Below are 13779 nucleotides of genomic sequence, written 5' to 3' on the forward strand. Positions count from 1 at the left end.
TTAAAAAACAAGTGATCTCCATGAAAATGACTAGCTGTCAAAAAAGGGAATAGAAAAGCTATTTAAGATTAGATGAACTAAAAAAGTTAACTACCTTAGTATCTATATATCAAAGCTGGTGTTCAAAACCTGTCACCTTGGATTTATTATACACATAAAAGTACTAATATTTTTCAAACAAAATCTGCAAGCTAAATTCAAATTAGTACAAATACCATCTAAGTCTAATGTAATGATTTTTAATAATTTACACTTCTTATATTCATAGAATACATATGAATCATTAAATACCTGACATTTTCAAAATTGTGGCTTCCTGAAAGTTCATAAAAATCCCACAATAAATAACTGAACTAAATTAATGTTTTAAAATGTAATTAACACTGTTTGAACCATTACTATGTGCAAGATGCTGTACGTTTACATGTATTATCTCATTTAGTCACCAAAATAAACCTATGAGGTAAGCACTAAAATGCTGACAGTAATTTGACCACCACCCTCCATACTTTCTAAGAATAGAACCATATTGAAAACAGGCTGACTGGTCACTGAGCCAATGCTCTTATGCAAGCACAGAAATATTTCCTAAACTGCCATTTTACAAACTGAACTAGTTAATAAATCAATCAATATTTCAATAATAATGGTAATAATACAATATACTGGATCAATTCAGTTCTGGGAATTTAAAAATTGGTATTTTAGATGGCAATACAAAGGAATCTTTAAGGGTCTTTATCCATCTTGGTGAAAATGAATTCCAAAAGGTCCTTTAAATTTCAAAGTTTTCTTGCCACAGTATATTAATATGAAATATCCTGCAGCATTCCTAAAAGTTAATTTTAAAATAAGTGGAATAAAATAATCTTGAAAATATATAATACTATTCTTTTCCTTTAAAAGACAGTCATGGTAAAATTTAACTGAGGGGGGCTGAGGGTGTTGTTCAGTTATAGAGCCTAACATATATAAAGACCTATGCTCAATCCCCAGTACTGAAAAAAAATTAAGTAAAATAAGTAAATAAAAAGTCACTAAGGTGATTTCTGTGGAAGAATATCTAGCAGATTTACACAGGTAGGAAACCCAGTTCCAAATCTATTTTTATTATTTAGAGACTACATACATAATGATATTCTTCCCTCCCTTTTCTCCACAGCAAAGTATCTAAGCTATCTATTATAGATGTATACTAAGAAGGCTGATCTGAATATCCATTAAACTCTGTGCATTGCTGCTTTTTCTTTTTCCAAACTAATAGGTGGACTTTGCCCAATTAACAAAAACTTCATCATATGCAATGCCTTAAAAGCAATCTGCTTGGGTTCAAACCTCAATCCCACCAAAAATAACAATAAAAAAAAAATCTACTCAAAGAATTATGTGGTCTTGCATAAAGGGAAAAAAAATACATATTCAAATTTATCCTAAATTGCAAAACTCATTTAAGCTTGAAAACAAATTACTAGCAAAACTGTAGAAAATGAATAGCCTTACAAAGATGTGTCTTGATGCTCTCTATATAAAATAAACAGTATATACTTTCCTTCATCATTTCAAACACATACACTAACTTCCAATGAATTACCTTGCTTCTGTTCACAGTTCACAGCACAGCCTAAAATGAGTTGAAGCATCCTTCCAAGCTCAGCTGCATCAGAATGTTCCCCAATAAGGTTCACATCAGGAAGAGTAAAGTCATTAATCTGCTGTCCTAAAATCTGAATAGAAATAAGAATGTTACAACTCCGTTCACATTTACCTGACCAAAAACAATAGCTGACAAAGATTAGTTTGTTATCACTAGAAACTCATTCCCAAGTACAGAGCCATTTTGTCAATTTCACTCCCAATTTCTATTTTTACCTCCCATACCTAAGTTGTAATTATCTGTGTCACAGCAACTTAGTCCCTAATCTGATATGTGGTATGTACACCGAGGAAAAAACTCTAGTAATGATCCTTCTACTGCTCCAACGGCAACTGGATGTTTGCTTTCTGATGAACTAGAATGAGAAGAGTCTGGACTAAGGGAAACCAGAAAAGGCTGAAATTAAAAATCCATGCCCCCAGTAAGATTTCCCCTAGCCACCCTCACTCCATTTGACTATGAAACACTGGTGGCCAAGACACCTGTATCAGAAAAGAGAATGGAGGATTCCTTTATGGAGAAACAGGTCCCAAATGACTTTGTTTGGTGGTTACTGGGATTTGAACTCAAGGCCTCTCACTTGCTAGGCAAGCACTCTTGAACCACACCACCAGCCCTTTTTGGTGTTGGATATTTTTGAGATAGGGTCTCCTGAACTACTTGGACTGGCTTCGAACCATGATCCTCCTGATCTCTGCCTCCTAACTAGCTAGGATTATAGGCGTAAGCCACACTGCACCTGGCTTAGGTCTCAAATGAAATGACATATGCAAACAAATAGGAAGGTCTCTGCCTTAGAGCCCTACAGTGCAATTTACCACTAAAAAAAGCCCCCCACTCAGATTCTAATCAGCTTTTTACAGCGTTTCACTTTTTTTTTTTTTTTGGTGATACTGAGGTTTGAACTCAGGGCCTCATGCTCACTAGGCAAGTGCTCTACTACCTGAGTCATGTCCCCAGCCCTTAACAGTGTTTTACCTTTAAGTATCAATAAATCACCAAGGAGGATTAAAACTTTTCAGAAAAGTCTCCAACATGAAAAATAGAAAAAAAAAAAAAAAAACTCAGAGGAAATCAAACGATATATATATAGGAGGACTGACCCCAACCTCAATTCATGACTAATTATATTAGAGGGTAAGACAACCAAATAAACCAAGAAATAAGACTGTGGAACGGTGGATATGGCAAGGGTTATGTGACAGCCCGAGAGGCAAAGACAATGGTTGCCCTGGCCAAGGAAAGCCTCTTTGAGAGGCGGGAATAAGTTCATATAAACATGCTGTCACTGACAACAGCTGAGGGAAAGACATGCCACAAAGCAGGTATAAAGGCTCCAAGGCAGATGGGATTGGTACATCTGAGGCACAGAGGCAGGGTGAATGTGCCTGTGGTACTAAGGGGTGGAACAGTGTAAAAGGTGATTACAGAGGTCAGGTAGTGCCTGGTGAAGAAGGTAAGAAATATGAACTTAATCCTCAATGCATGTAATGGTAAACCACGAAAGACTTGAAGGAATCTTTAAAAATTATCTTGGCTTGAAGAGTGAAGACTAGCAGGGCAAAAATAAAGTCACTCACCAGTTAATATTGTTACAGCAATTTAATCACGAGCAAATGACATCTTGGTATAACATGGGGGCAGCAAAGCTGGAGGAAACTGTATTTTGAAGGTTTAATAGGTCTTGATGATGATATTAAAAGTAGTACTATAGAATGAGTTCAAGGTTTGGAGCTTTCATACTAGCCTGGATGGTAGGGGCACTTAGATGTGGAAGACAGATTTTATGGGTATAAACATGGGTATAAATGTAAATAAACATACAGGAAAAATAACATGATTTCTAGGCTATGTTGTGGCCATTTGACATCTGTGATCATGAAAATGTAAAATAAATTGGTTCCACATATGCATTTTCCCCCAGGATTGCCTAGCTACTGTGATATAGATTCAGAAGACAAAGTAGGTTTAGCTAGGAATAAAATGCAAGCAGGCAATGAAATTGACTATAACAGTTCATGTGCTCTAAACTACCTTCACAAGTAGGGAAGAAAGGAGAGAATTAATAAATAGCATCTGGCAAAATCCAAGATAAATTAATAATCTTCTAGAAACTACCCATATAAAACAATGAGAAAGACTATTATTCATCTGTTTAACACCTAATAGCTGGTTGTTTGAACCACCATCCTAGAAACTACACAGGCAAGACAAACTGATTATTAATTTTGATGGCAATTTTCCCTTAACTTGAAACTGTTATAAGAATTAAACTATCCTATAATAATACTTTCAAGTAGAAGGAAAATAAAATTCCTTACCTCATGGTTATAATCCAAGATTCCTTTTAAAATTTTCTTTAAATTGCTAATCTGTTGAAAGAGAAACAACTGGGTAAAAGACAAACACAGATCAAAGTACAGTTGAACAATAAAAAATTCTGTGCTTAAAAAAAAGCCATTCTAGTAAATCATAAAGCAAATACAATGTGAGCGTTCCGAATGCAAAAAACTGAAATCAGATCAAAATGGTTTAAAATCTGAAATTTTTCAAGTGTCATACTGGCACTCAAAACGTTTCAGATTTTAGGGCTGGTGGAGTGGCTAAAGTGGCAGAGCACCTGCTAGCAAACCTGAGGCCTGAGTTCAAACCCTAGTACCTCCAAAAAAAAAAAAAAGTTCTGATTTCAAGCTGGGTTCAGTGGCTCACACTTGCAATCCTAGTTACTCAAGAGGTGGAAATCGGGCCTGGCTGAGCAAAAGTTCTGGAAAACCCACTTCAACCAACTGAAGTTGGGTATAATGGCATGGGCCTGTCATCCCAGCTACACAGGAAACCTAAATAAGAGGACAGTGGTCTAGGCTAGCCCAGGCATAAACATGAGACCCTATCTGAAAAATGACTAAAGCAATAAGGGCTGGGCCTAGCAAGTGTGTAAGGTCCTGAGTTCAAACCTCAGTACCACCACCAGAAAAAAAAAAAAAGTTTCAGATTTTGGAGCACTTAGGATTTCATATTTTCAGGTTAGGGATGCTCAGCTGGGAAAGTGTATGCAAATATTCAAAATCCAAAAAAAAACTCTAAAATCTGAAACACTTCTGGCTCTAAGCATTTCACATAAGGGATAGTCAACCTATATAAAAAAATAAAATTTAATAGCATATTTGAATTACCATCATCACCATCAAAAAGTACTATTAATGGCTTGATTTATTTAATCTGAGAGATTTAAAAAAATACTAAGTTTCCAATTACATTATAAGTTCTAATGTTATGACCACATTGACAATAGCCACAGGGTAACTGAGTAAGTCACAGCAATAAAATTAAATTATACAGGTTTTTCTGCAGGTAAAGAGAAAAATATGCTATCCTTAATGAAGACTTGAGTTTAGTGCTATTTTCCCTGGAAAAGTGGAGTTGCATCTTACATAGAGTGTAAGTTCTAAATTTAGAACATTCAGCAAAAACTGCAATCAAAATTACCCATGGAAATCTCCTAATCCACAAAGTATGTCTCCAAATTCCTCCAGTCAGATTAGACTGCTATTTCTTTAGTTAAATACCAAACAAGGTAAATATTTTTGAGCCTATGGGTTAAAAAAATTACCATTTGAGGCATCAGAATACAACAACACTCTGAGCACTGCAAAAATACTTGTGCTGTTAGAAGGATCCTAGAAATGAGATAGGAGGAAGAAGAAACATACAGATGTCTCACAGTATTTACTTACTCTGGAGCTTAAATTCACTGTTATCTGGGTGAAATGCTACACAGAATCATGGCAAGATTTACTGCAAACCAAAAATTCTTTACTCTTTTTTAGACCCAACTCATACAAATTAAATTTGTGTTGAATTAAATATGTCATATGATTCTGTTGATCATTCTGTTTATTGAGGTGACCTTTGGTAAAATGTATAGGTTAAGCATTCCTTGTCTGAAATGCTTGAGTCCAGAATTGCTTTGGATTTTGGATTAAGGATATTCAACTTGTAACTGAAGATGTCCTAGTGATGAAAATAGTACAGACTGTGGTTATCAAGTGAAAGAGACTTAATTACCGCAAAGCAACCCAGTGGTTGAAGATATTTATTTTTAAAGTAGAAAATAAAATCTGTTTATTTATCAGAAACACCAAACCAGGGATGGTAACATACATCTGCAATCCCAGCACTTAGGAGGCATGGGCAGGAGGATCATGAACCAGCACAGGTCACATGGTAAAACTCCATCTCAAAACAATAAAAAAAACCCAACAAACCTCATGAATAAAATTAACATGGTTACATTTCTGAAAAAACCTAGAGATATGATACATAATGTACTTTACTTCCTCTATTTCTATTCTAAGATCTTCATTTTTTTCATATTTTAACATTTGAAATTAGAGTGCCTTAAACATTGATCTCTTCATTTAAGGTTTTGGGGTTTTTCTTGTTTTGTTTTCTTTTTTGGTGGGACTAAAGTTTGAATTCAGAGCTTCATGCTTAGAAAGCAGGCACTCTATCACTTGTGCCACATCTCTGGTCTATTTTTCTCTGGTTATTTTGGAGTTGGTATATCATGAACTATTTGCCTAAACTGGCCTTGAATCACAATCCTTCCAATCCCGCCCTGTCAAGTAGCTAGTATTATAGATGTAAGCCACTGCACCCAGCTGATATGTTCATTTAAAATGGTAGTTTCTCTCTCATCACAAAATGTTCTATACCTTATTTTTAATCAATGACATCATAAAAAGCAAAGAAGTATATCATAAAGTAAAATATGGAGTACAGGAATTTCAGTTCCAAACATTAAGCAAAACTTCTTTACCCTTTTCTGTATTACTACCAGTGCCATACTTATGGCACTGAAGACAGTGTGCACTGGTATGAGTGTGCACTTGTGTGCAACAGGGCAAGGAGATATATAACTCCCTTTTTGGTTAAGGCAACAAGCAACATAAAATAATTAGTAGCATTATTTTAAACATGCATTAATTATTTTAATTATTTTTAAAATGTTTTAATTATTTTAAAATGTTTTAACAGTAAACAGTAGTCACTTTAATAACCTGATCTTCAAAGACTGTTCAGGATTAGGGTACTATAATCATTATTAGATTGTAATACTGCAGTTATTATTTTACATTACTGCAGTTATGTATGCCAGGACAGGAATTAAAGCAGTCATTAAAAAGTCTTCTAAAGCTGGGTGCCAGTGGTTCACACTTGTAATCTTAGCTACTTGGGAGGATCAGGGTTCTAGGCAAATAATTCAGAGACCCCCATCTCAATCAATAGCTGTGCACCATGGTAGACCCTGTCATCCCAAACTATGAGGGAGACTGAGTTCTAGGCCAGCCCAGGCAAAAAAAGTTTGCAAGACCCCATCTCAATGGAAAAGAGCTAGGCATGGTAGCACAAGTCTTTCATCCTGGGAAGTCTAAAATAGGAGGATCTCGATCCAGGCCAGCCTGGGCAAAATCAAGACCGCTATCTCCAAAATAACCAGAGCAAAAAGGGTTGGAGGTATGGCTCAAGTTGTAGAGCACCTGGCTAGCAAGTACAGAGCCCTGAGTTCCAACCACAATACCACCAAAAAAAGAAACTTTCTATTCACCCACTCAATAAAGAAAACAAATTAGATTGTGGCAGTCCTTCACACCTAAGCAATCAGTATTTTTCATCAATCATGTATTTCTGAGTTATCACTGGAGAAACTTGGTGAAAGGTACACAGAACCTATCCATACATTTTTTTTTTTTTTTGGCAACTCTTTGTGAGTGTGTAATTACTTCAGAATATAGAGCTAAAAAATAATTTAGTGGGTTACAACTAAATTTTAAAAAATAAAAACATCACTGTATAAAGTAAGGGTACAAACTTGTTGAGCTATCCATATACATACATTTGGGTAAAGAGTATGTTACAATGTAAACTTTTTCATTGAGTTTTGGTCTAAGACTAAGAAATACTGGAATTTAAGGCTACTAGGTAGGAACTGTATATGCTTCACTTTCTGAGTGGGTCACAGTTAATAATGATCAATATTTTCTCATTAACAATAATAACACTAGCAACTAACACATGTACTATAATTGCAATTGCTTTACATGGCAACCCATTTATTTCTGTTATTACAATCCTCATTTTACAATGTGAAACTGAGGCACAGAGATTAAACACTTACAAAAAGGAAATGGTAGAGCTATGATGTAGACGCACCCGCACCATGCTTTAATAACTTATACTATGGCACTTCAACATGGGCAATTTTCAATTCTAGTTTATTTCACTATAGGCTACCTTTTCTAAATCTCATTGCATGTATTACATTAAAAAACAACAAATAGTATGTAGCACAAATATTTAAATATTTAAAAGAAAAACAAAAAGAAATACCTTTAGTCTCCAGTTATCTCCCACTTCAGTTTTGATTCTGTTTAACCAATTTTCATCAAAATACGCAGGATCTCTGCAAATAAGAAAAAGCTAATATATTAAGATCATGTAGCTATCATACTTAAAACAAATAAAATTGAATCCCATCCCATGCCATCACTTAAGTGAGACATAAAAATATATTTGCCACATATCAGTCATTAAATAACTCATACATGAAACCAGATGTAATGATAGATTTCTCCAAAAGCAACTTGACTCATAATACAAATTTATTTTTCTAATATGTATTTTGTCAAAAAATTCTAAAAAGCAAAAATTGGCAATATATAGTTAATACATTCTAAAAATGAGTTATAGTTGAATATAATGAGCTGGAATTAATTGTAGACACTATACAAATATCTACAAAGTCAAAATCAATGACACATTTTTGGGGGTGGGGGGTGGGATTGGGATTTGAACTCAGTGCTTCCTGCTTGTAAAACAAGTGCCCTACCATTTCTTCATGTATTTATTAGTCATTTGGTCACTGAAAAATTGGTTTTTAATTATTAAATTATAATAGCTTTTGTTCTAATACCTGGGGTACACAGGCATATGTAAGTATTTTCTCCCATTCTGCCAGTTGTCTTTTCACTTTCTTGATGGCATATTTTGTACCAAAAATTTTAATTTAATGAAGCTCAGTTATCTATCTTGTACTTTTGGTGTTGTATCTAAGAAGCCTCTGCTTAATTCCAAGGTCACAAAGCGTTATTCCTGTTTTGTTGTAAGAGTTTTAGCTCTTATATTTAGTTCTATGATCTATTTGTATATAGTGGATGGAAGTCTCATTACTTGGCATGTAGATATTCATAGTCATCTATTTTTGTTTTAACTTTACTTTAGTATTTTTAGGCAGGGTTATTTTATTTTTAAGAGAAAACCAATTTGAGTAACTGTATACACACACACACACACACACACACACACACACACGACATCCTTCTGAAGATCACTGATGTTATGTTCCTGAAAGATAGCCGGGCCTTATAAAGCAGTGAAGCAAGAATCTGGACTACTGTCTTTTATCTTTGTTTCTTTTTGTTCATCTACACCATTTTCTCTATAGACTTAACTTTTTTTTTCTTTGTTTCTCCACATAAAAGGCTGGAAATAGCTAGACATGTTCAATGTTTTTTATCACTTCAGTTCAAGTAATTAAAGACAGGCTGTCATTCAGTCTGAATTCTAAATCTCCAGGAAAACCCAAATGATCCAGCCAGAGTATGTTTTTTCCTCCCTGGTTCAATTACATGTGGCCAGAAGGAACACAAACATTTTGGCAGCGAAGGACCAGTCAGAGAGAGGTGAGCCCTCAGGGAAAAAGACTGCTGATAACGGGGCAGATAGACCCCAAGTGTTCTCTTTGCTTAAAACCTCCTAGAAAAAGATACAGTAAAGAAGAAAAACAACCACCACAGTGGATTCTACTAAAATATTAAAAAATTATTATAAAGATCAATTCAGATGTTAGAAAATATTCAATGTTATGCTTTATACTAAAATAATCTAAAAGGTACAATCACTGGCAGTCAAGTATTAATCTTTTCAATAATAATTTATAAAGGGAACCATCTGTGAGTCTGGCACCATGTGGCTAGAGATTACCCAAAGCTAAAGGTATTGAATTTACTAGCTGGACGTCAAGTCAGTTTCACACAGCTAAAAAATACTTATAAGTTCACCAGACAGTCCCTTTTAAAAATGCTTTAAAATGTTGTTATGGTTTGGATATGAAGTGTCCCCCACCCAAAAAAAAAAGTTCAAGCCCCCAGCTTGGTCCCCAGCTAATGGCACTATTAATCAATGGATTAATTCACTGAATTGGCTCTTAGGAGAGTGGGGCAGGTTAGAGAAAATAGAGGTCACTGGAGACATGCCTTTGACCCTGGCCCCTTCCTAGTTCTCTCTCTCTGCTCCCTGACTGCCATGAGTTGAGCAGTCTTGCTCTGCCATGCCCTCCCCATCATATTCTGCCTCACTACAGGCCCACAGGAATAGAGCTAGCTGACCATGGACTGAAACCTTCAGCCAAAACAAATCTTTCCTCCTTTTAAGTTGCTTCTCAGGTATTTTGTCACTATGATGGAAAGCTGACTGATAGGAATGTCTAAGAAACTACAGACTCTGAGAATTCCAAGGTTATGCAATACTTACTAGCAATTTAGAGTAATGCTTGTGAATAAAATAACTCAGAAAAGATCAAATAAAATGTTTCAAACCAAGCATCAAGATACAGTTGTTTATTCCTTAGAAGACTACCAAATCAAAATTTCAGAATCATGTCTGAGCTAGGAAGGACAAACAACAGAAACAGTTGCTAGTATCATGTATACCCTGTACCACACCAAGAATATACAGATATCACTGGTACGTACCAGACATTGAACCATGCACTTCACATTCATGAAAGTATTGTAAGAAAGGTATTATTATTCTTATGTTATAAAGATTATCAGACTCAGAAATTAAGCAATTTTCCCTAAATTCAATCACAGTTAAATGGCAGAGTTGAGGGCACACTTTTGTTAAAAACCAATCAGTAGAATTCAACACAACTGTTTCTGTGGCTAATTATCTTAGTAAACTATGTCATAAGAAAGACCAATCCACCTATGACACCACATTAATTAGGGGCAAGCACTTGCTATTCAAAGCTATACTGCTGACACAGCAGCTTCTCAATGAAGTTGAGGTAAGTGGTATACACTTATTTAATAAGCTTCCACTCTATTACTTACAGGACATTATCAAGAACAGTAGTCTGTAACTTTCTTGTTTCTTTTTTGAATGTGACTCTTCCTAGCAATAAACGTTGTCTCTAGCTATAACTTCTGTTTCTTTAAGTAATTTATAATTTTAGCAATGTTTTCTAAGTACTCCATAAGTAATGGTTTCAGGCTAGAATCAAACACACAAAGGTAATCTCAAAACTCTTTAACAGATTATAGTTCTACACATATATGTAAATACCAATTGACAATCTTGCTGAGGATGTTCTTCACAAGTAACAAGTTATTTTTGGCTTCTTCCTGCTTCCAGACTCAAGTCATTTCTTTACCAGTAACATTTACTTGTCTGTACTTATACACTAGTCATAGCTTAAGACAAAGGAAAAGCACATTAATCTTATTCCTTAATATAATTCCAGAAATACAGAGTTTTCTTCCAGTCAAATTCCTTCACTGAAACTAAAATGTTATTTCTAATGCTAGAATTGTTTAAGTAATGTGATATTCTTTTCTTTTTTTGCAGTACTGGGTTTTGAACTCAGGGCCTACAGCTTGAGCCACTCCACCAGTCCCTTTTGTGAGTGTATGTGTGTAATGGGTTTTGAGATGGGGTCATGTGAGCTGTTCGCCAGGGCTGGCTTCAAACCACAATCCTCCTGATCTCTGCCTCCTGAGTAGCTACGATTACAGACGTGAGTCATGGATACCCAGCAAACAATGTAAAATTCTTTGTGAACCCCTCCAAATTAATATGGAGTCCAAGACAATGTATTTTGGTTCCATTTCTTTAAAATGTTTAAAGTAATTAGCAAACTTTTAGTATTTTTAGAGATATGCTGATTCTTAGTGTTAGATAAAGTTTATATGAGGCCATTGGTTTGGATTGATCTCCTGCAGAAAGCCCAACAGACCAAACCAAAATCCAGTCACATATGCTGAAGTTAGCCAAAATTAAGTTACTTAACCTTCCAAGAAGTCAGGAAAATGAGAGATAACAGCCAATTTTAGTCAGCATGACAAGGAGGTAACCTCTGTTTTAACCTTTAGAAGGAAAGTGACTTTGAAATAACCAATATGCTTTTTGTTCTTTGTTTCTGCTTTCCTCAGCTCTTTCTTGTCTATAAAACCAACCTCTTCTATTCAATTCACTAGAATACTATTTTATAGAATGAGGAGTTGTCAATTCTAAAATCACAAATAAAACACAAGACATTTAAACTAAATTTGTTATAATTCTGTCTTTTGACATTAGGTATACTATTTCCTAATGACCCTTTTATTACCTAAAATAATTATATTGGTTTCCTTCTACTAAATATGTATTACTCAACTGAATATAATTAAATATCACATCCTTAATGACAATAGAAATAGAGCAAATTTTCTTTAGCCACCACTGAATCAAAATAAGCACATAATATATTTTAAATCAAGTTTAGGGTATTATAAAAATAAAAATATTCATTTATGAAGTATTCTACCATTGTTCACAGCTTGACCTTCGTTTTATCTCAGTTAATCATACCTATTTTCTTTTTTCACCCTTTTGAGCTTTGAAAACAAAAAGTAATGGCACTCAGAAGTACAACTACCTACTTCTGATCTTACTCTCTCAATCAGTTGTGGTATAAAAAATACATATTTTATCTAACTGCTTCCTGGCCTGATCTCCCAAAACCCTTGAAATTTCTTTCTTTTTAAAAAAATTTTTTATTAGGATATATTCATTACACAGGGGGGATTCATTGTGACAATTCACAATGTACAATGGGCTCATGTTGGACATTAAACCCTTGGAATTTGAGTCCCAAAAGTGTCTTGGAATTCATGGAGTCTCTTTGACCATACCAGTTTATGACAATAAGGTGACTCAGTAGCTTCAGAATTGGCTCTGGTCCCAGAGGAACCAACTACATGATTAGAGGCTAGTCCCACACCTTGACCTCTAGGAAGGGGCAAGGGAATGGAGGTTGATTTTAATCATATGGCCAATGATTTCAATCACACCTGATATAATAAAACTCCAAATAAAAAGCATAAACAACAGGGTTCATGCTTGCTGGGAAGGCATTCTACCACTTCAGCCCTGCTCCAATCTTGTTTGCTTGTTATTTTACAGACAGGATTTCATATTTTTGTCTGGGGCCAGCCTGAGACCTCAATCTTTCTGCCTATGCCTCCATCCTTCTAACCATGCCTCTGGTAGCTGAGATGACAGGCATGCACAATAAAACCCATCTTGTTTTGTGAGGCAGGGTCTCACTAACTTTTTTGCCAGGATGGCCTGGCAATCACAATCCTCCCCATCTCCTCCTCCCAAGTAGCTGAAATTGTGGGCATGAGCCACCGTACCCGGCCCCAACTTTTTTTTTTTTCTTTTTTTCTTTTTTGTGGTGCTAGGGTTTGACCTCAAGGGCTTGTGATCATTCAGCAGGCTTTCTACCACTTAAGCTGTGCCCTGGAGAGAGCTGTCCTTGGAGGAAATGTTTTAAAATGTACATCTGACAAAGGCTTGTATTTAGTACAAATTCTAAATTTAACCAAACAATTAAAAAATGGGCAAAAGGCTACAGTAGACAATTCACCACAGAAGATACACAAAAAGCAAATATATGAAAGAATGGTCAGCATTAGTTATTAAAGAAATGAAAATTAAAAACCACTGGACAGCCACTAAAATAGCTAAAATTTTAAAATAAATAAATAAAATAAAATCTGACCTTAGGAAGTGCCAGTGAAACTGAAGCAATGGGAACTCTCATATACTGCTGATGTAAAACTAAATGATACCTCTGAAAGTTTGGCAGTTTTTCAAATACTTCTCAAATTATGGCAGTTTGCCATATGACCCATAACATGATTCCCAGGTAGAGTTCACCCAAGGGAAATGAAAGTGTATGTTCAAACAAAGTCTTGTACACTAATGTTCACAGCACTTTTATTTATAGTATCTCCAAA

At 35.1% G+C, this 13779-nt stretch overlaps 1 protein-coding gene across 4 annotated transcripts in view; it reads right to left on the reverse strand.

The window, feature by feature from the left end:
- Nucleotides 1-13779, reverse strand: part of Hook3 (hook microtubule tethering protein 3) — a 113789-nt gene that overhangs the window by 82091 nt on the left and 17919 nt on the right. For 3 of the 4 annotated variants that reach the window (XM_074054576.1, XM_074054577.1, XM_020184692.2), the window contains exons 3-5: nucleotides 8045-8117; nucleotides 3976-4026; nucleotides 1592-1724 (exon numbers count right to left, since the gene is read on the reverse strand). In XM_074054576.1, coding sequence (XP_073910677.1) covers nucleotides 1592-1724; nucleotides 3976-4026; nucleotides 8045-8117 — 257 coding nt within the window. Of the gene's footprint in view, nucleotides 1-1591; nucleotides 1725-3975; nucleotides 4027-8044; nucleotides 8118-13779 lie in introns of those variants that run through there. The other variant, XM_074054578.1, reaches the window with a different exon arrangement.

Source organism: Castor canadensis, chromosome 14 (assembly GCF_047511655.1).
Source record: "Castor canadensis chromosome 14, mCasCan1.hap1v2, whole genome shotgun sequence".
NCBI lineage: Eukaryota > Metazoa > Chordata > Mammalia > Rodentia > Castoridae > Castor > Castor canadensis.